Genomic DNA, 27,652 nt, shown 5'->3' on the forward strand with positions numbered 1-27,652 from the left:
TTGCCTGGAAAATCCCATGGATGGAGGAGCCTGGCAGGTACAGTCCATGGGGCCACCAAGAGTTGGACACGACTGATCGACTTCACTTTGACTTTTCACTTTGCCCTCTAATGGAGGAAAGGAAGCCTCTGGAGCTGACTCCTGGGGCCCCACCAACCTGGGTCCCCTAGAAATGGGGGCTGTGAAGGACCTTCCTGCCCCAGACCTTCTGTCTTCCTGGCGTCTTGACTTTGATTTCCCACAGCCTCCAAGGCTCCCTGGATGCCCTGTTCCCAGACCGCCGCCCTCCGTCCTGCTGTCTCCCCAGTTCCCTTTGTTGCCCATGTTCTGATTCTGGTGCCCTGGTTCCTGGCCCTGCTGGAGTTCTGGTTCCGGAAGGCCTTCGCTGGCTGCCTCGGGCATGTCCTGCATCTGCCAGCGCCCGAGGCAAATGGACATCCGCAAAGGTGTGGTGAGCCTGGCCACAGGCGCCGGGGCTGTCTACCTCCTCTACAAGGCCATCAAGGCCGGCATAAAATGTCAGCCGCCCTTCTGCTCTGCCTCACCCATCTGCATCGCCCGTGAGTGTCCCTGCCCTGGGGAGAGGGCTCGGCCCCAGGAGGTACCTATTCCCCAGGTCTCTGAGGGGCCCAAGGGGACTCCTCCACATTCCTCTCTCGTGCCTCTTTCTCAACTCCATCTTCCCCAGACCCACTCTAGAGATGCTGGAGCAGGGTCCCCAGGTAGTGGATGGCGCTCAGGTGCATCCTCAGGAGTCATCTGGCAGGTTTCTAAATTCTACATTCACTATGGCATCTAGGATGGATAGAAACTTGCTATCAGCAGTTCTCCCCAAGGGAAAACTGGGGGACCTATGTGCCCAGAACTTCCACTAATCTCTGTGACCACTCAGTGCAAAGTTGAGAAAGAAACCCTTTCTGCAAGACTTTGTGTTGCCACCTGCTGGAATATCATTGCCACATACCAGTTATGATGAAACACCGTGTGTGACTGCCATATGCCAGAAAGTTGTTATGGTAAATGTACAGAACGTTTTTGTTTATGATCTGAATGACGCAGCATTAGATGTAGTGCCCTTGTGCAGCGCACACCCTGATCAGCTGCACATGGTGGTCCTGCATACGGCAGGAAGTCTTCTCTTCAGAAAAGGCAAGGCAGCCTTGTCTCCCAGGCCCCTCTGCCCCACTTCCCAATCCCCTTCTTTCATCACCTCTGAGTCCACAGCCTGAACCGGTCTGGGGTGGCTGTCTAGGCCTGGCAATCGAGCGAGAGCGACACGGGCGGGACTCAGGTGAGCTCCGGAGGCTCCTCAACTCTTTGGAGTGCAAGCAGGATCCGTACACCAGGAGCATGATCCTACACAGCATCACACGCTGTGTGTACTTGCTGGAGTCCGAGGTGAGGGAAGGGAGGCAGGAGACCCCTCCCCATCAGCCTGGCCCCTGGGGGCTACCAGCGTGTGTCCTGGTACCCCCCCCAACCCCCCTGACTAGGCAGATGGTGTCCTGGGACCTGTCTCTCTCAGGGTGGGAGAGGTTGTGTTGAGGGGTCTTGGTGACAGGGTGTGTGTGGGGGGGAACCAGGACCCCCGCTTCTCCCGCCTCTTCCGTCTCTCCTGGTACACTCTAGGCCTCTGCTTGTACTAATGATGACATCACGTTGGTGGGCTCCATGCTGGATGACAAGGACAACAGTGTCAAAATCCAAGCCCTGAACACACTTAAAGCTTTCTCTGGCATCAGAAAATTCAGGCTCAAAATCCAGGTGAGCCTAGCAATAAGGGTGGGGCAGAGCGCACGGGGTGTCCACAGGCCGTGGGCCCTTTAGTGGGCCTAGGATGAATGGTCATGTTCCAGAAGTCTGTTTGGGTCTGAATTTGTAACCCAGGAATATGTTTTTCCTTGGAATTGGTGGGAAAATGGTGATCACTTTCCCAATAGGGGCAGAAGTCTTTGAATCCCAGGATAAAACTGAACTCAGTCCCTTGGAGAATCTCTGAACCCCAAACAGAAACCCCCGAGGTTCTTTCTGACGCTAGCTAACTCTCTTGACACCAGCTGGGTATCCTATAGTTCAGTTCTGACATGTCTCCCTGGGGTTAGTACAGACCCCACCGCTGAGGGCTGAGTCCCATAAGACCGTCTTCCACTTCTGACCGCCCAGCTGTAAAGTTGGAGGTTCCCATGACCTCTCTCCTCAGACTTGATAATTCACTATAAAGAGTCACAGCATGCAGGAAAATGTTTTACTTACATTTTATTATAAAAGATACAACTGAGGAGGGACTTCCCTGGTGGTTCAGTGGTTAAGACTCCGTGCTCCCAATGCAGGAAGTACAGGTTCGATCCCTGGTTGGTGAACTAAGATCCCACATGCCACACTCTTCGGAGCTAACAGGGGAAAAAGATACAACTGAGGAGCAGCCAAATGGAAGAGGTGCAAGGGCAGAATGTGGGGGAAGGAATTCCATGTCTTCTTCAGGCCTGCCATCCTCCTAGCACCTCGATATATTCACCAACCCAAACGCGATATATTCACCAACCCAGGGTTCTCCAAACCCTGTCATGTAGGTGTATTTATGGAGGCTTTATTATGTAGGCATAATTGATTAATCATTGGCCGTTGGTGACTGAACTCAGTCTCTAGCCCCACCCTTCTCCCCAGAGGTCAGGTATGGGGTAAACGTTCCAGCCCCCTAATCCTAGCTGGGTCTTTCTGGCCTCATCCAGCAGGAATCTAGGGGTCTGCCTAGAGTTGCCCTATTAGCATAAATTCAGGGGTGATGGAAAGAGGCTCATTATAAAAACCAAAAACACTCCTGGCAGGCAATTGCAAGGATTTTAGGAACCTTGTGCCTGCAGTCGGGGACAAAAACCAGATATATTGTCAGACCACACCCCATGCTGTGTTGGTCTAAGGCTGGTGGCTGGATCACTAATGTTTTCAGTACTACGATGCAGAGAAAACAGAAGCCACCAAATGTCAGTTCCCCCAGCTTCCTGCTGCTAGGCCTTCAGGCTTACCTGTTACTCATCCTTTCCTGCTTTCCTGCTGGTGCCATGGAAGAAAGGCTTTTTTCCTGCCTGTATTTAATGATCGTGTCAGTCCTGCATCCGCCCCCTCCCCTGAGGGCCCCTCTCCTTGATTAAACTCTGTCTTGTATAGCCTCCCCTGGCTCCTTCCCATTAGATTCAACAAGCTCTATTCTTTCCATCTTAAAAGACAAAACTAGAAAACATCTTCCTTGACCTCTAATCTCTCTGTAGCAAACGATCTCTCCCAGAATATTTTACTTAAAAATAGCTAAAATATTCAAAACGTGAACATTTTACGCGTGTTTGGTAACAATAAAACACTGGAACTTCCCTTGTGGCCCAGTGGCTGAGACTCCACATTCCCAATGCAGGGAGCCTAGGTTCGATCCCCAATCAGGGAACCAGATCCCACATGCTGCAACTAAAGATCCCTGTGCCGGCCACAGCCAAATAAATCAATAATAAATATTTAAAACAAGAACAGAACACACATAATCAGAACTCAGGCTAAGAAATAGAACATGACCAATTGGCTAGATGCCCCTGGACGCCTCTCCTTAATGCCAGCCTCCTCCCCGACCAGAGGCAATTGTTCCTCTGCACTTTGTTCATCAATTTCTTGATTTTCTTTGTAGTTTTATCATGTATACATGTGTTTTCATTTTCTAGCAGGCCGCAGCAGCAGGCCAAAATAGGTAAAATGTAATTGGAATGTTTTTATGCTTCATGGATCTGAAAGTCTGCAGTTTGCATTCTGTGGTTTGTGTTTTCCCTCCAGCATTGAAAGATTCATCCTTATTGATAGGGGCTGCTCTGTTTCTTTTCCACTGTTGTGCAGTATTCTAGTTCATGACTATCCTGAAGTTTTATTTATCCAGCTGCTCATGGTAGGTATTTGAGTCATTTGCATATGGCACCTTGAGCTTTCGCGCATGCATCGCCCTTGGGACACGGGAGACTTTCTCTAGGGCATGTATGCAGTTGTGGGATGGTCAGGTGAAAGGCATGCCCAGCTTTCTGAGAAGGGCTGAATCAGTTTACACCTTCCACCAGCCCCACATGAGTGTTTCTGTTGCATCATTTCTTCCCCAACACTTGGTCTTTTCACACTTTAAATTTTTTGTATCAGACTCTCTTTGGAGGAAAAAAAGTCTCTACTTACTGGCTGCTTCTACTTCATCTCTCAGCTAACCCTAAGGCTGTGATTCTCATGCATATCAGAATTGCCAAGAAAGCTGGTTAAAAATGAAGATTTCAGGGCATTACACCCAGAGAACCAGTTCAACAGGGAAGCTTTGTTTTTCTCAGCCCCTCAGGAGATTCCGATGCACGTGGCATGGGCACCGCTGTCCCTTTCTCCCCCAGGGTCTGTATCCTGAGGACCTGACTCTCTGGGTGAAAACGGCCACTCCCTAGCCTCAGTTTCCAGCTAGATGTGCTCTCCTGTGTCTCTGTCTAAAGCCTGAAGGCTCCCTTGACCTCCAGACCCATGGCCAGCTGTTCCACTTAGTCTGGAGACCCTCTGACCCAACATCCAAATGGAGCTCGCCCCTGTTCCCTGAACCAGACCACCCTCTTGAGAGAGATCTGATTGCATCAGTTCCCTGCTGGGTCTTCCTCAAGGCTCTCATCAGAAAATATATGACCAGGGACTTCCCTGGTGGTCCAGTGGCTAAGACTCAGTGCTCCCAATCATGGGGACCAGATTTGACCCCTGGTCAGGGAACTAGATCCTACATGCTGCACTTACAGATCCTGCATGCCACAACAAGACCCAGCACAGCCAAATAAAAACACACACAAAAATTTTTAACGTGTACAACCAGCTCCACCTCCCTGCCCACACCCCCGCTGTTTACACTGTGTGTTTCAAGCTGTCTCCCCTCCCAGGTCTTGTGCCTGGTGCTCTGCTGCCTGAAAGCCCACCCCAGATTTGCTAACTCCTACCTGCCCTTCAGATCTCAGCGGTCAGCGAGGGATGAGGGCAGGAAGGAGCAGGGTACTAATGGGAAGTCTGTGCTTCTCACTCCAGGCTTCTGGCGTCCTTCTTAAGTGACTTGCAAAGGCATAGCTTGTAAGGTACCTGCCTTTGGTAATAAGCCCCAAGCATCTGCAGCTCAGAAGCCAAGATCCCTTTTTTCATTCAACAGACGTATACTGAACACTTCTGTCGTGCCTGGGCACTGTGCTAGGCATATGAGATACAACGGGGAATGGAGCAAGAAGGAACCTTACCCCAAGTGAACTTAAATTCTAGCAGAAAGCAAGGCAGGCAATACACAAATAAATGAGGGCTTCCCTCGTGGTCCAGTGGTTAAGAGTCTGCTTTGCAGTGCCTGGGACACAGGTTCGATCCCTGGTACGGGAAGATCCCGCATCCCGTGGAGCAACTAAGTCTGAGGGCAACAACAAAGACCCAGTGCAGCCAAATCTAATTAAATATCAACAAAATCTTAAACAAACAAAAAAAGTGAAACATGTATTGTTTCATGGGGGCAAATGCTATTGAGAAAAATCAAGAAGAGTGGTAAAGAAGGCTGACATCAGGGTAATGCTGCAATTTCAGAAGAGAAAATTTTGGGGATCTAGGGCTTGATAAAGAGGTCATAGAAATGACACTAAAACCACAATCTATAAAAGAAAAGTGATAAATTGAACTTCATCAAAATTAAAAACATTTTTTTAGTGAAAGACCCTGTTAAGAGGATGAAAAGATAAGCTTCAGATTGAAAGAAAATAGTTGCAAACCACATATCTGACATAAGACATATCTAGTTTATATAAAGAGCTCTGAAAACTCAATATTTTAAAAAATCCAGTTAGAAAAGGGGTACAAGATATGGCAAAATATCACTGAAGCAGATATACAACTTCATGTGCAAATAAGCACATGAAGAAACGTTTACCATTTAACTAGACACTAGGGAAATGCAATATTTCACAATGAAATATTACTATATACCTATTAGATGATCTAAACTAAAAAAATGAGTGACCGTACCAAATGCTGGTGAAGATGGAGAGAAACTGAATCTCTCATATGTTGCTGGTGGGAATGTAAAATGGTAAAGCAGCCACTCTGGAAAATAGTTTGGTAGTTTAAAAACAAAAAAACTACATTTACCATGCAAACCAGCAATTGCACTCTTGAGCGTTTATCCTGGAGAAATAAAACCTTATATCTGTACAAAAACCTGTTCACAGCAGCTCTATTTGTAACACTCAAAAGGAGAAACAACCAAAATGGCTCTTAGTAGATACATGACTAAGCAAACTGGTAATCTCGTACTGTGGAACATCACTCGGTGATGAAAAGGAATGAGCCATTGATACACACGACATCTTGGATGGGTCCCAAGGGCATTATACCAAGTGGGAAACACCAGGTTTGGAAGATTACAAAGTATGCTTCCATTGATATAACCTCGAAATTGACAAAATCAGAGAGGTGGAAAACAGATTGGTGGCCTGCCCTGGTGAGGGCTGGTTTTGATGGGCAGGGTAAGTGTGACAGTAAGATCACCCACAAGGGTGATCTGTGGCGATGCTGATGGAATAATTTGTTGACTGCGGTGGTGGTTACACGAATCTACATACCTGATAAAATGACACAGAACTATACGTACACATTGTACTAATACCAGTTCCCTGGTTTTGATACTGTAATTAAGATGTAACAATGGAGGGAAACGGAGAAGGCAATGGTGCCCCACTCCAGCACTCTTGCCTGGAAAATCCCATGGATGGAGGAACCTGGTGGGCTGAAGTCCATGGGGTCGCTAAGAGTCGGACACGACTGAGCGACTTCCCTTTCACTTTTCACTTTCATGCATTGGAGAAGGAAATGGCAACCCACTACAGTGTTCTTGCCTTGAGAATCTCAGGGCCAGGGGAGCCTGGTGGGCTGACGTCTATGGGGTCACACAGAGTCGGGTGATTTAGCAGTAGCAGCAGCATGGAGGGAAACTGGGTGGAAGGCACATTGGGACCTCTCTGTTTTGGCAACTTCTAGTGAACTTATAATCATTTGAAAATAAAAATTTAAAAACAAAAAGTGTGTTCCATGTGACAGTGGTATAGGGAAAAATAAAAGGGGGGTGGATAAGGAAGGTGGGGATGGGAGTGGTGGTCTCATCTTAGAGGAGAGAGTGGTCAGGGAAGCCCCCCCTCTGGAAAAGGTGACATTAAATAGCAAAGTCTTGAAGGAGGTAAGAGTCAGAGTGAGCTACGAATATTGGAGGTAGAGCACTCTAAGCAGAGGGACCAGCCTGTGCAAAGACCCTAAGATAGGTGTGTACCTGGCCTTTTCAGGGAATCCGTGAGAGCAGAGGAGAGAATAGGCGATGAGGCAAAGAAATAATGAGGGGAACGGGAAGATCTTGTAAGCCACTGTAAGGATTTTAGCCTTTATCCTGAATGAACCAGCGACTCTGGAGCAGGGGCGTGAATGTCCAGCCTGTCTGCTGCCCAAGGCTGGAAGTAGAGAGGAGGAGGCTATTGCAGAAGCCTGGGGGAGAGGTGCTGGTGGCCTGGAACAGGGTGGCGGAAGGGGCATGGTGAGCAGTGGCTTGACTGTTGGCAGGTTTTGAAGGCAGAGCCCTCAAGATGTTCTGAAGGGTTAGAAAGGGGTGTGAGAGAAAGAAAGGAGTCAAGGAAGACCAGGGAGTTTTGGTTTGAGTAAGGGAGGCAGGTGTAAACAACAGCAGAGACAGGAAGGGTGGTGGAGAGAGCAGGTGTGGGGTTGGGAATGTGTCAACTCAGAGGTTTAGTAAGATTCTGGGAAAGAAGTGGAATTGGCACTTGCATCTGTGAGTCTGGAGTTCAGGGAGAGGTCTGGGCGGGAAACAGGAACTTGAAAGGCATCAGCATATGGATAGTCTTTAACACTGAGTCTGTGAGTCTTTAACACCGTGTCACTAACGCAGGGAGGAAGACAGAAGAGGAGGTTGGCAGAAGAACCGGGGAAAGATGCTTGTGGACAGAGAAGCCCAGTGAAGACAGATTTTCAAGGCGGTGGGAGGGGTGGTCAAACCACGGGGAGAGTTTAAGTGGGGAACTGTCTGTGGGGTTGGCTCAGTTGTCCTGAGTGAAGGCAGAGGGCGGGCTAATGTTGAGGGCCATCCGGTGAAAGCAGGAAACCCTTCTCTTCTCCCCCGGCCCTCCCTAGGAACACTCCATCAAGGTGCTGGAACTGATCTCCACCATCTGGGACTCAGAGCTGCACATTGCAGGCCTCAGACTCCTCAACAACTTCCCGCTGCCTGACTTTGTGCATCCGCAGCTGCGACGGGTGATGCCTGCCTTGATGGAGATCCTGCAGTCGGACTATATCCTGGCACAGGTGCCTGAGGATGGGGGCCCAGGCCCCGACCCCCTGCCCGGCCCTGGCACAACGCCTAGAGGGAGGAGCAGAGATTCGTGTCATCCCTGCTCAGGCCCATCTGCCTTCTCACACGTGGCCCTTTGCTCTGTTCAGGTGCAAGCCATACGACTGCTGAGCAGCCTGGCACAGAAGAACGACCTTCTCTACGATATTCTCAACTGCCAGGTGAGAGAGGATCTGAGGGGCGGGCCGACGGGTGCTAACAGATATTGGGAAAGGCGGAATCGTGGGTTCTTCAGACACACTCAGCCCTGACAGGATCATCTTGTTCCTCCTTCTGCCCCCGCACTAGATACATACTGCAAACCGCCCCCCTCCTGTCCTCTCAACAGAATCAGATTTTCCTTTGAGGGACTTTCTGAACTCTGAGAGTCAGGAACACAGGTGACACAAATTAGTCTAGGTATCTTAGCAATAGGGAAAAATTACTTACAACATTGTGAAACGATTCCTACCATCTAATTAATTAACACAACTATCCCCTTACCTCACATATTTGTTTTTGGTGAGAACATTTAAGTTCTATTCTCTTGCTGCTGCTGCCGCTAAGTCGCTTCAGTCGTGTCCGACTCTGTGCGACCCCATAGACGGCAGCCCACCAGGCTCCACCGTCCCTGGGATTTTCCAGGCAAGAACACTGGAGTGGGTTGCCATTTCCTTCTCCAATGCATGAAAGTGAAAAGTGAAAGTGAAGTCGCTCAGTCATGTCTGACTCTTAGCGACCCCATGGACTGCAGCCCACCAGGCTCCTCCGTCCATGGGATTTTCCAGGCAAGAGTACTGGAGTGGGTTGCCATTGCCTTCTCTGTCCATTCTCTTAGCTAATTTCAATTATATAATACAGTATTATTAATATCAACTATAGTCACCATGTTTTGTATTAGATCATCAGATCTTTTTCATCTTTTAGCTAAAAGTATGTACCCTTTTGGGCTTCCCTGGTGGCTCAGACGGTAAAGAATCCACCTGCAATGCAGGAGACCCGGGTTCAGTCCCTGGGTTGGGAAGATCTCCTGGAGGCGGGCATGGCAACCCACTCCACTGTTTTTACCTGGAGAATCCCCATGGACAGAGGAGCCTGGGGTCGCAAAGAGTCGGACACGACTAAGCACAGCATATGTACCCTTTTACTAACCTTTCCCTATTTTCCCACACCCCACCCCAGCCCCCAGCAAGTACTTTTCTACTGTTTATATGAGTTTGATTTTTTTGTGTGTGTTTAATATTCCACATGTAAGTGATACCATGCAGTATTTGTCTTTCTCTGTCTGGCTTATCTCACTTAGCATAATGTTCCCTGAGCCCATCCATATTGTCACAAATAGCAGGATTTCTTTCTTACAGCTGAATAATTATAAAGAAAAAAGGACATGTTTACCACCACAGTGGAAGATTTGGAAGGTTTTAACTATTGTTTCAGCAATTAATAGATAAATATCTAAAACTAGGTTACAAAAAAATAAGTAAATAAAATAAAACTAGGTTACACTTGCTGCAAATAAATAAGCTTAAGCCATTAGATATATCCAGAACACTCGACAATTAGTACATGCACATTCCTCTCAAGTTCACAAGATATTTACAAACATTAGCCACACGCTAAGCTTTAAAAAGAAGCTCAACAAACTTCCCTGAATCAATATTATATCACTCATGTTTTATGACCACAATGGAATTATGTCAGAGAACGATATTGAAAACCAAAAGATTGCTACACAGTCGCATCTGAAACTCAGGTGTATTGGGGAGCTGAGGCAGTAGGAGGATGGAGGAACTTTAGAACTTGCCATGGACTTGATTCCTTACTGAATCCTGCTCGCAGGTGCACTGCAACTTCCTGAACCTGTTCCAGTCCACACAGCCTGGGAGTCTGCTGTTTGAGGTCCTGGTGTTTGCAGAGCGGTTGAGTGAAGGCCGGAGTTCACCCCACTACCGCGCCGTGAAGTGGCATTACAACGAACAGTCTTTACACGAAGCTCTCTTTGGGGACGACTCACGACTGGCAGACCGGCTGCTCGCCTTGGTCATCCACCCCGAGGAGGATGTTCAGATCCAGGCCTGCAAAGTCATAGTCAGCCTGCAGTGCCCCCAGGATGTGGGAATCCGGCCTTCCTGCCCACCCAGTCATTCCTGCTTTAATAACGGGGAATAAAATTATGGAGAGCCAATAAATGAGTATGGGAGAGGAGGCTGGGGACTGTGTCTGTCCTGGGCCTTCGGGGTGGGTGGAGACTTTAGCCAGCATAACTGCCTGTCAAAGAGTGGGCTTGTCTCCTCAAACGCATTCCCACTTCCCTGTTGAGTTGGACGGACTCCCTTCTCTCGCTGCTTTTTAAAATTTATTTATTGTGACCAGACCATGCAACATGTGGGATCTAAGCCTGCACCCCCTTCAGTGGAAGTGTGGGCTCTTAACAACTGGACAGCCAGAGAAGTCCCTTATTAATTTTTTTTTGAGTGATAATTTTTTATTGGTGTATAGTTGATTTATAGTGTTGTATTTGTTTCTGCGATACAGCAAAATGAGTCAGTTACACATATACCTACTCTTTAAAAAATTTTTTATTTTGTATTGGGGTACAGCCGATTAACAAACAATGTTGTGATAGTTTCAGGTGAACAACGAAGGGGCTCGGCCACACATATACGTGTATCCATTCTCCCCCAAACTTCCCTCCCATCCAGGCTGCCGTGTGACACTGAGCAGAGTTCCATGTACTATACGGTAGATCCCTGTTGGTCATCCATTTCCAACCCAGCAGTGTGTACACGTGCATCCATAACTATCCCTTCCTCTCATCCTTCCCCTGGAAACCATAAGCTTGTTCTTGAAGTCTGTGAATCTGTTTCTGCTTTGTAAGTTCATTTGTATCATTTCTTTTTAGACTCCACATATAAGTGACGTCATATGATATTTCTCCTTCTCTGACTTACTCCACTCAGTATGACACTCTCTGGGTCTGTCCATGTTGCTGCAAATGGCATTATTTCATTCTTTTTAATGACCGAGTAATATTCCATTGTATATATGTACCACATCTGTATCCATTCCTCTGTTGATGGACATTTAGGTTGCTTCCATGTCTTGGCTATTGGAAACAGTGCTGCAATGAATACTGGGGTGCATGGATCCTTTCAGATTGTGTTTTTCTCCCAATATATGCTCAGGAGTGGAATTGCAGGATTGCTTATTTAACTTCTATGCAGAGTACATCATGAGAAACGCTGGGCTGGAAGAAGCACAAGCTAGAATCAAGATGGCCAGGAAAAATATCAATAACCTCAGATATGCAGATGACACCACCCTTATGGCAGAAAGTGAAGAGGAACTCAAAAGCCTCTTGATGAAAGTGAAAGAGGAGAGTAAAAAAGTTGGCTTAAAGCTCAACATTCAGAAAACGAAGATCATGGCATCTGGCCCCATCACTTCAGGGGAAATAGATGGGGAAACAGTGGAAACAGTGCCAGACTTTATTTTTCTGGGCTCCAAAATCACTGCAGATGGTGACTGCAGCCATGAAATTAAAAGACGCTTACTCCTTGGCAGGAAAGTTATGACCAATCTAGATAACATATTCAAAAGCAGAGACATTACTTTGCCAACAAAGGTCCGTCTAGTCAAGGCTATGGTTTTTCCTGTGGTCATGTACGGATGTGAGAGTTGAACTGTGAAGAAAGCTGAGCGCCGAAGAATTGATGACTTTGAACTGTGGTGTTGGAGAAGACTCTTGAGAGTCCCTTGGACTGCAAGGAGATCCAACCAGTCCATTCTGAAGGAGATCAGCCCTGGGATTTCTTTGGAGGGAATGATGCTAAAGCTGAAACTCCAGTACTTTGGCCACCTCATGTGAAGAGTTGACTCATTGGAAAAGACTCTGATGCTGGGAGGGATTGGGGGCAGGAGGAGAAGGGGACGACAGAGGATGATATGGCTGGATGGCATCACCGACTCGATGGACGTGAGTTTGGGTGAACTCCGGGAGTTGGTGATGGACAGGGAGGCCTGGCGTGCTGCGATTCATGGGGTCGCAAAGAGTCGGACACGACTGAGCGACCGAACTGAAAGCAGCGCTGTTTTTGGTTTTTTAAGGAACCTCCATATAGCATAGCATAGCGTTCCCCGTGGTGGCTATACCGATTTACATTCCCACCAGTGGTGCAGGAGCGCCTCCGCATCTCCACAGCCTCTCCAGCATTTACTGTTTGTGGACTTTCTGATGATAGCCATTCTGACTGGTGTGAGGTGATATCTCGTGGTTTTGATTTGTACTTCTCTAATAATTAGCAATGTTGAACATCTTTTCAAGTACCTATTGGCCATCTGTATGTCTTCTTTGGAGAAATGTCTATTTAGGTCTTCTGCCCATTTTTTGAGTGCTATACCCACTCTCTTTTAGATTCTATCCCCAGGTAGGTCATTACAGAGTACCGAGTAGAGATCTCTGCTATACAATAGGTTCTTATTAGTTATCTATTGCATATATAGTAGTGTGTGTATATGTTCCAATCCCAGTCTCCCAATGTATTCCTCCCTGTCTCTTGCTGCTTTTAAATTTGAATGTGGAGCCAGTGCTTTCAGGGAGTTTCAGGGAGAAGGTGGGTTTGGGGACTGGGGCCAAAGATAATCAGTGAGAGAGACTATGGCACTGCAGACAGTATAGCACTGGGTTACTCGGAACGGGCTGGGCTACATAACAGTAACAGCAACTGCCAAGTCTCAGTGCTTAAAAACGGCCACGGTTCTTTCTTTTCCTTAACACATGCTCCTGAGAAGTCAGCTGAGGGGGTGGAGGGGCAGAAAAGTGACTTGCTCAAGGTCACATGACTGGTCTGGGACAGAAATAGGAATAGAACCTCCTAATTTTTACTGGACTTTTTCTTTCATTTTCCTTGGCTTGAGCCCCGTGAGAGGAGACCATGGATTGATTCTAAGCCAGAGTCTGTGGCAGTTGAGAAAGACCTCAATGCTTCCGGATTTTAGAGGCCAGTTTAGGACTGAACTACGAGCAAATCTGTCCCCACTGTTTCCCTGACCCAAGACCCCATCACTTGAGTGGATGGATGGTGGGTGGAAGGGTATAGGTTAGGATATGCTGATCAGAGAGTCGGGGTTTTTTTTTAATGTTATATTATGAAAACTTGCAAAACATGTGGGAAAGTAGAAACCTTTGTGGACACTCATCCAGGCTCAGCAACCACTGATCCAAGATTGATTTCATTTAATCCACCTACTTTTTCACCAAGAGAGCCAGTTCTTACTCAGGGACCATCCTTATCACCATCTCCCCAAGTTTGATCACCATCTGTGGGTGAACAGTCACTACCAGCTCTGAATCACCAGCTCTCGCTTTCTCCTGAGCTCAGGACTTAGGCTGCTCCTCCCTGCTACTTGGCTACAGTGCAGTCAGCCCAGTGGGACGTGTCAAATGCCAGCATCATCCTACCCACCTCTCTGCCAGCTCCCCCATGTTCCCATGTCACCAGCAAGGTATGGGGAGTCACTTTAAATTCTCTTCCCCATCACATGCTCCATTTCCCACTGCTTTACTCTCCCCCACATCAGGACTTCTGGAAAGTCATTCTCCTATTTCTGTCCTCCATCCTCCAGCCCTACACACTGCAAGCTAATCTTTGAATCCCACATTGGGACTTACCTGGCAGTGCAGTGGTTAAGACTCTGTGCTTCCACTGCAGGGGGCATGGGTTTGATCCCTTGTCAGGGAACTAAGATCCCACATGTGATGTGACATGGCCAAAAAATTAAAAAAAAAAAAAAAGATCAAAACCCCACATTGCACCATCCTCAAAAACCTTCAGAGGTTCCCCACCACCAAAGTGAAATTTTCTCAGCCCCGAGGCTAAGTCACTTGATCTGACACGTGCAAGTGTACCTACATGAAAAGCAGACGGGATTTTGTCCTGGAAGGTACAGTCACTGGAGCCCTTTGCCACATAATAGCACCAAATGAATTTGGTTTGCATTTAAGGCCCTTCAGCATCTGTTCATCCTGCCTGCCACTAGCCAAGCGTGTTGACATGTCAACGTGTCAACACTCTTCACTAGTCAAATTGGAGCAAACAAGTCACAGCTGACCTAATCCATCATGTTTAGTCTTGCCCTTGAGGTTTTGATGCAGACTTCTCCCTGCCTACAGGGCTTGTCTTCCTGCTTTCCCATGGGCTGTGTTCCCCATGACCTGTGGTAGTCTAGAGTTTTCTTCAACTATACCCGCTTTTGCGGCTTCCAGCAGCACCTCTCATCTGAGTCTCTCATGTGGCATTTGGCAAATTAAAGCTTGGGTCTTATACATTTTGTTCTTTTTGCAGTAGGTCCTATCTGACTGCTTATAAAAGCCTTGAAGGCAAAGCCTGCTCTGGGCAGGCACACAGTTGGCCGATGGTAATGAACGGAGAGCTGGCAGTGGGCAGTGACGTGGGGTGCACTGTGTTGGTTATTGGTTGCTGTATAACAGATTATGGGTATCAGTCTGGGTTCAATCGAGAGAGAGAAACCACACCATAATTTGAACAGGGAGATTTAAAAATAATTGTAAGTCCAATCCTCTGTAATAAGAAGTAAAGAATTGGTTGCTGCTGCTACTGCTGCTAAGTCGCTTCAGTCGTGTCCGACTCTGTGCGACCCCATAGACGGCAGCCCACCAGGCTCCCCCATCCCTGGGATTCTCCAGGCAAGAACACTGTAGTGGGTTGCCATTTCCTTCTCCAATGCATGAAAGTGAAAAGTGAAAGTGAAGTCACTCAGTTGTGTCCGACTCTTAGCGACCCCATGGACTTTAGCCCACCAGGCTCCTCCATCCATGGGATTTTCCAGGCAAGAGTACTGGAGTGGGGTGCCATTGCCTTCTCCGAAAGAATTGGTTAGTGAGGAGTAAACAGGCTTCCCTTGTAGCTCAGTCGGTAAAGAATCTGCCTGCAGCGCAGGAGACCCAGGTTTGATCCCTGGGTTGGGAAGATCCCCTGGAGAAGGAAATGGCAACCCACTCCAGTACCCTTGCCTGGAAAATCTCATGGACAGAGGAGTCTGGTGGGCTGCAGTCCATGGGGTCGGGCATGACTGAGTGACTAACACTTAGGAGTAAAGTGAAAGCATTGGTCGCTCAGTTGTGTCTGACTCTTTGTGACCCCATGGACTATAGCCCCCCAGATTCCTCTGTCCATGGAATTCTCCAAGCAAGAATACTGGAGTGGGTAGCCATGCCCTTCTCCAGGAGACCTTCCCAACCCAGGGATCAAACCCCCATCTCCTGCATCCCAGGTGGATTCTTTACCATCTGAGCCACCAGGGAAGCCCAGTAAGGAGTAAAGAGAACTCTAAATACATGAACAGCAGACACAGCAGCAGCCCTTGTGCCCAAGACTAAGGCTGAAACACAGCATTCCAGAAAGTGATATCTGCCTCCTACCTCAAGGTTGTAATCTATATCCTGTTGAAGAGAACAGTCTGTGGCTTGCCAGAGAGTAGAAAGGTCATGTTGGTGTCATGCCAGGGGCACTTGCAGAAGTCTGCCTCCTTAGATGCCAGGGAGAGCTCTTCTCAGGGATGTGTCGAGCCAAAGGTGTTCAACCCACGACAAAACCACCTGGGCAGGGTACAGGAACCCCCGCATACCGCAGGAGCCTGGTGCTGGAGAACCTGTCAGTGCCGCAGGAACCTCTGGCTGGAGAAGCCACGTGCACAGCAGGTACCGGATGCTGGAGAAGCTGCAGGAGATGGAGGCACTCTGCTGACACTGCTGCCTAAGAGGCAGCGCCAGGAGGACCTGCTGGTTACTGGGTTTTGCTGGCCGCTCCAGGACCTGGGCACTGGTGAAGCTGTTTGCACTAAAGGAATCTGCCAATCAAATATGCTACAACAGGGAAGCAGAAATCTTTTCTTCCTGCCCTGTCTCTCCATTTCTTTTCCTCTTAACAATTTAAAACATCGATAAGAGCCTCTTATCTCTTGGAGGAATTTGGGAGCCATCTTGACTTGGTGCTTCTGATTCAGTCAAGTTGTTCTTGAGGTCAAGTTACATTGGCCAGGATTGCAGTCATCTGAAGAGTTGACTGGGGCTGGAGGGTGACTTCCAAGAGGCCCACTCATGTGGCTGGCAAGTTGGTGCTGGCAGCTAGCATGAGGCCTCAGTTTGTCTACACATGGGCATCTTCACAAGGACACTTGAGCATCTTCGTGACATAGAAGCTGGCTTCTTCTAGAGTGAATCATCCAAGAGAGAACAGGGCAAAAGCTGCTGTGCCTTTTCTGGCCTAACTTCAGAAGTCATACATTATCACTTTCACTATCTTCTATTTGTTAGAAGTGAGTCTCTAGGTCCGGTTCACATTCAAGACAAGGGGAGTTAGGTGCTACCTTTTGAAGGATGTCAAACACTTTGTGAGTATTTAAAAGCCATCACAGGGTGACCTAACAGAAGGAAATCCAAAAAGAGTGGATATATGTATATGTATAGCCGATTCACTTTGCTGTACAGCAGAAACTAATACATTATTAAGCAACTATATGCCAATTAAAAAAAAGAAAAAACCTGCCACAGGTGGCATCCATCAACAAGGACCAGGGAATCCCCTGGAAGTCCAATGGTTAGTTTGTAGTGCTTTCATTGCTGTGAAAGTGAATATGTTAGTCGTTCAGTCATGTCTGACTCTTTGCGACCCCATGGACTACAGCCTGCCAGGCTCCTCTGTCCATGGGATTCTCCAGGCAAGAATACTGGAGTGGGTTGCCATTCTCTTCTCCAGGGGATCTTCCAGACCCAGGAATCAAACCCAGATCTCCTCCATTGCAGGCAGATTCTTTATCATCTGAGCCATCTGAGTTCACTGCCATGGCCTGGGTGCAATCCCTGAGATCTTAGAAGTTAGGTCCCACAAGCTGCGAGGTGCCACAACAAAAGACAAAACAAAAATCAAAAGGACTAATCTGCACTCAGCAGCTAGATGCGCCTGTTTTCCCTCTGGGAGGTTCTCTGCCAAAGAGAAGAGAAAGTTCACGCCAATGGTTGCCAGCCTATCTATCCCATCCCTCAGTCTGACTTCCAGCTGGTTAGCTTGTTTCCTTACCTGCAGAGTTATTTTATCTTTGGGCAATTATTTCTCCAAAGAAGCATCTCTTTCCATCTTTTCAATTGATTCTAAGAAGACTTCAGAGAAGAGATGGGCTTGAATGAGATCTGGAGAGAGGGAAGAGCTTTCCAGGGTGGGAAACAATTATACTTCAAATTTTACCAAAAGGGAAATCAGAGTTTCCTCTGATGGGATTACAAGATGGGCTGGGGTGCTGGTAGATGGTATTTGGCCAGGCAGACTGCCAATTACTCCTGTAACTGATTTCCTGAAGGAGGCGTGTGACAGAGATGAGGTAACGCCAAACCCCACTGGATTGCTTCCAGCAGGATCCCAACACAGGGTCTCAAGCAAACAGGGCTGGAGCCCTCGGCTTTATCTTAAGACTTAAAACAGAGCCTCTCTTCTCTAAACTCATGTGTTACCACTGCTCTTGTATAATTTTCTCCCCTTGAATGTGAACTGAACCTGGTGACTTGCTTCTTACCGATAGGATATGGCTGTCAGGCTACACCTTGCAGGCCTGCAAGTCTTGTGATTGCCTAGCTTCACGGGTGAAGAAAGAGCTTGGAGACAGTATCAGAGAGATAGGGTGTCTTACATGTGTGAAACGAAAGGTCCTGGAGCAACATCCCACCAATACAGCAGAGACCAGGCAGAACACGACAGCCATCTTCACTACTTGGGGAAGAATGAGGCAACTGGTTATAGGGGGATTGACATCAGGTTGACTCATCAGTTAGTTACCAGGGAAACCATCAACTGGGGCATGACCCTCACAGCCGCTCAGATTAACGACCATCACAAGGAAGTATTTCCCTTAATAAACTAGCAGGTGGAGCCCCTCTGGCTGAGGGGTTAGATCAGCCAATAGCTGGGGTAGGGGGCAAGCACATTCATGCAAGTAGGGTGCAGGTGAAACAGGGTCTGGCTGAGCAAGAGATGTACAAAGAGAAAGAGAACAGCTATCTTGAGTGGCCTGATCATGCAATGGCCAAGTGAGGAACTGTTACTTTAAAGATCAGATTACAGGGACTTCCCTGGTGGTACAGTGACTGAAACTCCGTGCTCCCAATGTCGGGGGCCTGGGTTCAATCCCTAATCAGGGAACTAGATCCCACATGCCAAAACTAAGAGTTTGCATGCCGCACTGAAGATCCTGTGTGTCACAACAAAGGTTGAAGATCCCACATGCCACAGCCAAAAAAAAATATTCGATTACAAATCACTGTGACTTCCATCTTGCTTCCATTCTCCTTTTTCTTTCCCTGGTTTGTGCTGATGAAGCCAATGGCTGTGTTGTGAGCTATCCTATGGAAAGGACAGCCAACAGCCTGTGAAGAACTGAAGCTGTTGGTCCAGCAACCTGCAAGGAACTGAAATCTGCCAACCACCACCTGTGTAAACTTGGAAGTAGCTCCACTCCCAGTGGAGTCTGAAGGTGACTGCATCCCCCGCCGACACCTTGATGGCAACCTGTGAAGAGACCCAGAGCCAGGGGACCCTGCCAAGCTGTGACTGCATTCCTGACACACGGGAATCTGTGAAGCAACAAATGATGTGTTAAGCCACCAACTTTTGGGGTGATTCATCATGCAACAGTAAGTAACGAATGCAACAAGCAACTCTTCCAAGAGCCTTGCCACTTGTTCATTCCTTCCACTCAAGGATGAGAACAAAAATCACCAATACCACACTCACGTGTGAGACTTTTAATGCCCGTGACCCCTGCCCACAAGTAACTATGGCCGTTCAAATGTCCTGGAACACAACACAGTTTCCTTTGAGAGAAAAAAGAAGTCAGTAGAGAGAGCTTTTACCCTCCATGATACCTACTTCCATGGAGCCAAAGGGTGAACCCAAATGCCACCCTGGAAGGTCCCTTTTTTCTTCTCAGCTGTCCTCCCTTCCTCCTAACCCTTTCCTAACCCCAGAGATTCTCAGTCACTGGCATCTTACAACACCTCGTTTCCTTGAGCTGGGCCGAGGACTCCCATAGCTGAAACTAAGCAGTGGCTGTCTTTCTTTAAAGTACGAGGGAAAAGTGAAAAGGTATTTTTTCACCTAAATGTTTGGTACCTGCTATAGCTTATCTGCCTAGGAGTAACAGACTTCAAAATGAATGAGCAAGGAGCAAACAGATAGTAATAGAAAAACAGAAATGTGATTTCTTAAAATAGTTTACAAGTCATTGTTCAAGATACAGTGACCTAGATACATACAATAGAGTAAAAGGAGGGAAGGAAGGCAGAGAAAGAGAGCCGAGTTCATGAACTTAGGTCCCATCTCTGGCATTTCCTGGTGTTCTATCAGAGCACTGAAGCCACCAGGGTATCGAGGCTGCCAGAGCGAGTGTGGGAACCTCAGCTACTTCCAAGGCAGTGATCTGGTTCCCAAGATCTGACCTCTGGATGGAACCTCAGGGAAAATTCCCCAAGGTTGGGGGCACCATCATTGGAAAGGGGGGAGGAGGTGCTATGTAACAGATCCTGTCTCCTAAGACTAGAAACCATCAAGGTTAACTGCCCAGCTCCAGTGTCATACTCTGGGCACATGGCTGGCAAACTTTTTTTATTTCCAAGGCTTGTATGTAAATTGAGAGCCACTGTGGCCCAACCCTGTTGGTCTAGATTGACAAAGAATGACAAAGAGAAATGAATCCTTATTGGAGGGCCTCTCCACTCTCATATCACTCTGGGTACTTGTATTCTGGAAGGGGGAGGGTGCTGGAGTCCAGGAGACAGGACATAGAATGGAGATTGCATGGTTAAGAAGATTAGACAGGGCTCTGTGAGTATAACATATGGAATTAGAAAGCATACCACCTGGCCAATGCACACACACACACACACACATACTTTAGACTGTGGCCCGTGTCTGATTTTTACCTGGACACATGGCTTCCTAGAGTAGACACTGCATTTCTCAGTTTTTCTTGCAAACATGACTGACTGATGGAGTGGAGAGTGTTAAAGCAGTCAGGCCCTCCCACACCCACCCTCATCCTTCACTTCATACCTGAAATATGAACAGGTAATAAGGCAATCTTTGACCAGGCTGATGAAGAGAACGACTATAGATGCCAGAGCAGTGAGACTAAAGCAGCCTGGACCCCTGAGACCATGAGACCCCATTTTCACCTTGGACTGCATATCCTTGGGATGTTATGGGAGAAATAAACTTCTGTCTTCTAGTAAGCCATTGGTTCCGTGGTTTCTTTTGCTGCAGCCAAACCTATTTGTATATCCTACAGCTCTGTCTTGGTAAATGAAATTCTGCTATTAGTAATTCACTTGTTTCATAATTTTCTTATTAAACAAATTTTGTTCAAGCTTTGAGTGCTCTTTCTGTATCCTCTTAAGTAGGAGCTGGCAGGTGAGCACAGAGCTGGGTAACCGGGACAGGAGCGAGTTGGATCCATCAAAGAGTAAACTCATCTATCCGCCCATCTTTCCTAGGACTATCTTTTAAAAAAAAAAAAAATTTTTTTTTGGCCAAAACATGTGGCATATGGGATCTTAGTTCCCTGACCAGAGACTGAACCACTGAGGTACCAGGAAATTCTCTCCCAGGACCAATTTTTGCCTTGGTTTCCACAAATGGCGGTTACCATCATCTGTCTGTGAAGCAACTGTTTTTAGAGGGGAGAACTATGATTGCCGTGGCAACTGAGAAGGGGGTGAGCAAGTTCAAGTGGCCAATGACTGAAAGAGGACAGAACTCCTCATCAGCAGCTCCTGGACCCTGGGCATTAGTTCAGTAAAGACTGACAATGGCACAGAGCAGAGGGAGCATTGTCTCTGGACTGCGGCTGGAAGGAAATGACAAGGGAGCAGGAAGTGGAAACTCACCTTTCTGAGAGTGCACCAGGGTGGGTGTGCAAGTTGGTAAGGGAGAAGGTTGTGAGGCATGGGATTTCCCTAACAAATTCCCGGGGTGGGGGTGGGGGGGGGGCGGTGGGCAAAACCCCTGATCAATGACGATGTGATTTTTTAAAAAAAAAAAGACATGTTAAATATGTATGAAAGACAAGCAGGGAGTTCCCTGGTGGTCCAGTGGTTAGAACTCTGTGCTTTCACTGCCAAGGGCATGGGTTCAATCCCTGGTCAGGGAACTAATGTAATCTAAGCTGCATGACATGGCCAGAAAAAGAGAGAGACAGAGAAGCACAGGAATAAAAAGCATAGGTTGACATTCAAAGTGATCTGTAGCTGTAAACATTGAATAGTTGTCCTATAGAGAGAAATCGACCTCCACCCCATTCAGGTAACCCATGCCACATCCAGACCTTTCGTCCCAGTGGTGGCTGCTGTAGATTGACTTGTTTCGGCCTTTGTTCCACCTCCTCCCTGGACCTTAGGGCTGGAAATGTGGGAGACTTTTTTCTTCTTTTAGGCCCCAGACAGAGCAAATACAGGCAATACTTTTTGATGGCAGCTTCCTGATTCTGAGAGCACAGCTAAGGTGTGTGTTTCCTGGGGCCCACAGTCACAGCAGTGGCCTCCTGACTCCCACCCTGCTAATGGTGGCAGAGTAGGTAGCTTCCTTGGCAGCTCAGTTTTTAAATAAATTTTATTCCAGGAAGTTCAGCCTAGATTCTACCCCTCAAACCCTTTTGAAGACTTTATAAGCCCTCAGTTACTATATTATATCCCTTTCTGCTTAAAATAGGCACAGTGGTGTCTGTTATCTGCAAATGGACTCTGATGATGAAGTGCCTAACATAGAGTAAGTGTCGCTAAAATGTTTGTTGAATGAGTGAATGAATGGGCAATGGAGGCTGCCAAGGTATCTACAGTGGGTTGGGCAGTCAAACTAGTCGGACTCAATATGGACATAAGTGAGCAGTGAAATCAATTTGGAATTCTGATCGATATTTTTAATTTTTTTTTATTTTTTAAACTTCTTATTTTGTATTGGGGTACAGCCAATTAACAAACAATATTTTTATATTTTCAGTTTCAGATGAACAGTTAAGGGACTCAGCCATACATATGCATGTACCCATTCTCCCCCAAACTCCCCTTCCATCCAGGCTCCCACATAACTGAGCAGTTCCATGTGCTATGGTCCTTGTTGGTTATCCATTTTAAATATAGCAGTGTGTACTTGTCCATCTCAAACTCCCTAACTGTCACTTCTCCCATCCTTCCCCCCAGCAACGATAAGTTTCTAATCGACATTCTGAAAAGATGAAGTAGAATAGAAAATCTCAGAGCAGATCACATATAGTAAATGTTAGTATGCTTTTGTGAAACTTGTTTCATACACATATACACATTACACATGTGTATACACACACACACACACACGTTTGCAGTGATAGTAATCCAAATATTCAACAACCAACATGACAGAGTCAGTCAGTTGGAATGGATGCCAACAATATCTACTAGTTCTCTGAATACCAGTATAAAAAATATCTTTGTAGTTAAAAAAAAAAAGATTGAAACCCAGTGGTCTATGGAACATACCTTACAGCTTTTGCAGGGCTAGGAGGCAGTGGGCACATGTTTCTGAGGACCCTTCCATAGGCACTGCCCCAGGCTAGAGAAACTTAACCATGATGGATTTCTGCATCTGGAGGCACAGCAATCCTCCTGCCCACCGGCATCCATTCCCATCCCAACCCCCCATGTCCCTGCCTCTGGGAACCTGCTCTGACCAGGCTTCACAAAGTCCCACCAGTAACAGTCCCTGGCCCCCTGGCCACACTGCTTGACCCAACTGGGGCCAGTCGAGTCTTCTAGGGTTTTGTATAATGGGTGCTGAGGGGAGGGGCTTGGGGCTTTACACAGCTTTGCCCACCCCCCTGCCACTGTCCAGAGAGGCAGCCACCCTCCCAAGAGACAGTCAGACTGAGGCCCCCACAAAGGCTAAAGCCAAGGAGGAGACACCTAATATCAGGGAGTGTGCCCCTAGGCCCCTGAGGCCAGCCTCACACAGCTGCTGGCCCAAAGCTGTTCCTTTGGCTTTTATTTTTAAAACAAGTTAGTCTTGCATTTCTTTGACGTGTATCTAAAGGGGTTGTGATTACATCACGGCTCCTTGAGGAGGCCAGAAACACTCTTTGTCCAAGCGACTAAGTACGGTTGTGGCTCAGAGGCTCCACTGAGTCAGAGAAGGACGAAGCTCCCATCCACATGGGCAGTGTGGGCCGGGCACCAGGTCGGGCCACCCCTCTGTCACCTGAAGCTGCACAGAGATCTCTGAGGAACTTCGTCATGAACATTTCCCCCGAACACAGAGGCTGTGGGGAGCCCTCTATGGCCCCTCTGAGGAAGCCTCCATCATAGGCTAACCTGTCGAGATGCTCTCGTGGGTGGAGAGCAATGGTGTGACCAGGTGTGACTACCCACTTCTGTCCTCCAGGTAGACGCCTCGGGGTCCAACAGCTGGCTACCTCTGGAGGAGGTGAGGCTGTGGCCAGCTCTGTCCTCTCCCTCCAAGCCTGTCTTCCTCCCCTGCTGAGCTGACAGCCCCTCCCCAGGACCAGTCTGTCCTGGGAAGAAATAAGATGGGAGCTGTGTGTGTGTGTGTGTGTGTGTGAGAGAGAGAGAGAGAGAGAGAGAGATGACCTGAGGATGGATATGAGGTAACCTCCCTTAGGACTGGGCCTCTTCCTCTCTCAGGAGACCCCTCCTATCTTCACAGAGCAGCAGAGAAGCCCCACCCCATGAAAACCCTGGACCCCAGGCTCGGTCCGACTCCAGCACGGCCACCATCAGCCCAGCTTTCCACTGAGGAGTCACCACAACTGGGGTTACTCCCAAGGTCCCCCAAGTTCCCTGGAGCACTGACCACCCCGACTCCACCCTGCATCCTCTGTAAGCAGAGAGCCAGCCTGTCCCCTACTCATTCTCACCTCCAAACCTCTGTCCCTCTGGACTCCTGCTTGTATGTTTAGTTTGGCCAAGTCTTGCAGCTTGTGGGATCTTAGTTCCCCAACCAGGGATTGAACCCAGGGTCCCAGCCGTGAAAGCACCAAGTCCTAGCCACTGGACCGCCAGGGAATCGGACCCCTGCTTGCAAGCCTTTACTCTCAGCCTGCTCAAATCGTAGTCCCCTTTCAAGCCCTCATGGAAGAGCACTGTCCCTGGCTGCAGGCTTCCCTGCCTGTCCTGGGCACCAGAAGGACCCCGCGCCTCCACCCCTGCACCCACGGACACCGCCTGTCCTCTTCCCCAGGAAGCCTTGGCTGTGCTCTCTCTACTTCCCACGCTCTTTCCAGCCTCTGCTCGTCGTTCTCCTCAGACTCCCTTGAGCATTCCTTCAGGAATGAGTAGGGAAATGGGTGATTTTTTTACCTAGGGCAGTTTCCACCAGATTTCTATTTTGGATTTCCCAGATTGATTAAAAGCTCCAAAAATTTTAAGAAACTGACAGAATGTGTGTGTGTGTGTGTATAATATATTGGCCAAGAAACAACATGGAAAACCAAATAAAACTACTGGTATTGTCTTATTTTCCATTGTTTCATAAAAACGCATTGGAAGGCCAAGAAAGTAGGAAGGATGCAATTTCAGAATAAAGAATGGTTCTTTAAATATGTTTAACGACAAGAACAAAAACCACACTGCCCTAATTTTTTCCATTTTGCTGTAGATCAGTGAGAATATTGTTATGGAAACCAACAGAAAGAGGCAGGGAAGGAGAAGACGCTGGAGGGCGTCTGAGGATGGGAGAATGGATGGGGAGGGGGAGGGGGGCTGGTTGCGGGGGTGGGAGAACAGAGGACCACCAGCCAGGCCCTTCCTGCCCCCTTCTCCTCATATGAGACTGGGCTGCCCAGGTTTGGGTCCTGGCCAAAGGGCAGAGCTGGAGCCGCTCTCACACGTCAGGTGTCTCAGGGACCTAGTAATCTGGTGCCTACCCCCTCACACTGCACATGTCTTGGATTTGTGCTTGTGACCAGTGCCGGCTGGATGTGGGAAACAAGCCATTGGTGCAAAAGAAAGAGCACAGGACTTGGAGTCAGGAGCCTGGGTCCAGCCCTGGCTCTGCTGAATCACCTGGGGAAGTCCCTGCTGTCTCTGGGCCTCAGTTTCTTCACCTTAAAATGGAGGCACTAGTGGGACTTCCCTAGTGGCTCAGGTTCCACTGCAGGGGGTGCAGGTTCGATCCCTGGTCGGGGAACTAAGATCCCACATGCTGTGAGGCACGGCCAAACAAAATAATAATTTTTAAAAATGAAGGCTCTATCAACTAGACTTCGAAATAATTAAAAAAGCAAAAAACCCCGAAGTTTCTGAACCAGTCTCTGAGGCTAATGCAGTCCTGTGCCTTAAAAAAAAATTTTTTTTGGGGGGTAGAGAATTTAGAATTTCAGGGGCTTACCTCCCCCTCGGGGCCTTCATTAAGCCTCTCTGAGGTTCCTGGGCCTCGGATCAAGAATTCCAACCTGCCAATCCTGACATATCACTGGTCTCTTGCCCCCAGCATCAGTCCCTTTCCTGAGAAGAGACACTATTTACCCATTATCAAACACTCACAAGGAAGGGCCAAATACCTCAGGGAAGTAGGTGACTCCACACGAAGAATTATTATACCCTGGGGCTCCTCTTGGGTTCACAATGCGCTTTACCGACAGGAAACAAAGGATGGCAGAGATTCCTTTAGGGGACAAAGACTTCTGGCTGCCCACAGCAGTGGGGCATGGGGAGAGCTTGACCTCAGGAGCTAAAAGGCCCTGGGTTGATATCTCGTCCTGTGACTTAACTGTTATTTGGGCAAATTATTTTACCTTGAGCCAGCTTTTGGGTTCTTCACCTGTAAAACCGGCAGCAGAAACGATAGTAGACGCCAATGCTTCCAAGACTTGGATTTCCCAGCCTCCCTTGCAAAAGGTCGGGGTCACGTGACTTGTTGTGGCCAATGGTGTGCCTGGAAGAGGCAGCTGTCAGGCCTGGCCGAGGCATTGAGGTGTCCACGTACGTCCTCCTCCTTTCTGTCGCTTCCTCCATAAGGACCTTGGGGGCCAGTCTTCCAGATGATGCGGCTATGAGATGGAAGAGAGTCTTCCTGCCCCATATCAAAACTTACATGCCTGACAAGTAATGCATGATTGTGCCAAGCCACTGAAATTTCAAGAGTTCTCTGTTATGACAGACTGTGGCAATTACCATGACTGATACAGGGAGGGCTGACAGAGATCTTGAACACAAACCCCTCTGAGGATAGTGGGGGGCCATTCTTCTTAAAGAAAAGACCTAAACCCTCTATAATTGTCAGCTCACATTGCCACAGCAAAACACCGTAGTCTGGCCTAGACAACAGACGTTTATCTCTCACCCTCTGGAGGCTAAAAATCCAGGTTAAGGATGGTTTGGTCTGGTAAGAATTCTCTTTCTGGCTGGCAGACAGCTGCCTTCTCACGGGGTCCTCACATGGCAGAGAGAAAGAGACAGTAAGCTCTCTGGGGTCCCTTCTCATGAGGGTGCTAATCCCATCCTGAGGGGACCCTCATGGCTTCATCTAACCGTGATTATGTGGCAAAGGCCCCACCCCCAAATCTCATCACACTGGGGGATAGGGTGTCAACTTATGAACTTGGGGGAGGGGGGAACAACTCAGTCTATGGCACCCCATCAAGTCAGGGCTCCTCAGATCTTAAGGGCCAAATTTTACATATATTTTTAAAATTGTATTATCTTTATTTACTTTTGTCTGTGCTGAGTCTTCCTTGCTGCTCGCGGGCGTTCTCTGGTTGCAGAGTGGGGGCTGCTCTCTAGAGGTGGTGCGTGCGCTTCTCACTGTGGTGACTTCTCTTGTTGCAGAGCACAGGCTCTAGGGAGCCGGCTCAGTGGTTGTGGTGCCCGGGCTTAGTAGTTGCCCTGCGGCATGTGGGATCTTCTCCAAGTGGGGATCGAACCTATGACCGTGCACTGGTAGGTGGATTCTTAACCACTGGACCACTGGGGAAATCCAGGAGCCAAATTTAAAAGCAGAGAAGCAGCCCAGGGTGACATGAGGTGGGAGTTTCATCCAGAGGGAAGAGATGAAGCAAGTTTGCCTCCCCCAGGGCCCATGATTGCTGCCTGCAGCTCTCCCCAAAGAACCCTCCTTTTCCTTCCCAGTCTACCGGTCCTCCATCCTGCCCTCATACCAAGATGGCTGAGTCACATACGATTCACAGATTCTTAGACACTTC

At 48.0% G+C, this 27,652-nt stretch overlaps 1 protein-coding gene and 2 long non-coding RNA genes across 4 annotated transcripts; 2 read left to right on the forward strand and 1 right to left on the reverse strand.

Moving 5' to 3' along the window:
• Nucleotides 1–367: 367 nt before the first annotated feature.
• ARMC12 (armadillo repeat containing 12) lies at nt 368–10,606 on the forward strand. Its single transcript, XM_086371348.1, has 6 exons — nt 368–560; nt 1,253–1,398; nt 1,630–1,764; nt 8,203–8,376; nt 8,512–8,583; nt 10,241–10,606. Exons 1-6 carry the CDS (start codon nt 401–403, stop codon nt 10,568–10,570), a joined length of 1,017 nt encoding a protein of 338 aa, XP_086227474.1. The 5' UTR covers nt 368–400; the 3' UTR covers nt 10,571–10,606.
• On the forward strand, nt 3,814–5,505 carry LOC147346660 (uncharacterized). Its single transcript, XR_015153089.1, has 2 exons — nt 3,814–3,922; nt 5,186–5,505. It is a non-coding gene; the product is annotated as an uncharacterized LOC147346660 (long non-coding RNA).
• On the reverse strand, nt 10,358–18,201 carry LOC147346661 (uncharacterized). 2 transcript variants are annotated; one of them, XR_015153086.1, is made up of 3 exons: nt 18,104–18,201; nt 17,500–17,579; nt 10,358–10,476 (listed from the first exon to the last, which is right to left on the reverse strand). It is a non-coding gene; the product is annotated as an uncharacterized LOC147346661 (long non-coding RNA). The 2 variants fall into 2 exon arrangements; XR_015153087.1 differs by lacking the exon at nt 10,358–10,476 and adding an exon at nt 16,707–16,843.
• Between the last annotated feature and the right edge of the window lie 9,451 nt (nt 18,202–27,652).

Source organism: Bos grunniens, chromosome 23, assembly GCF_055505025.1.
Source record: "Bos grunniens cultivar Pamir isolate PY7600 chromosome 23, Bosgru_T2T1.0, whole genome shotgun sequence".
Taxonomy (NCBI): domain Eukaryota; kingdom Metazoa; phylum Chordata; class Mammalia; order Artiodactyla; family Bovidae; genus Bos; species Bos grunniens.

Excerpts from the sequence above, each read along its gene's own strand:
- ARMC12 (XM_086371348.1), top strand. The coding sequence starts at position 401 with ATGTCCTGCATCTGCCAGCGCCCGAGGCAAATGGACATCCGCAAAGGT. Across the intron at positions 1,765-8,202 it reads AATTCAGGCTCAAAATCCAG|GAACACTCCATCAAGGTGCT; the intron begins GTGAGCCTAGCA and ends GGCCCTCCCTAG. Across the intron at positions 8,377-8,511 it reads CGGACTATATCCTGGCACAG|GTGCAAGCCATACGACTGCT; the intron begins GTGCCTGAGGAT and ends TGCTCTGTTCAG.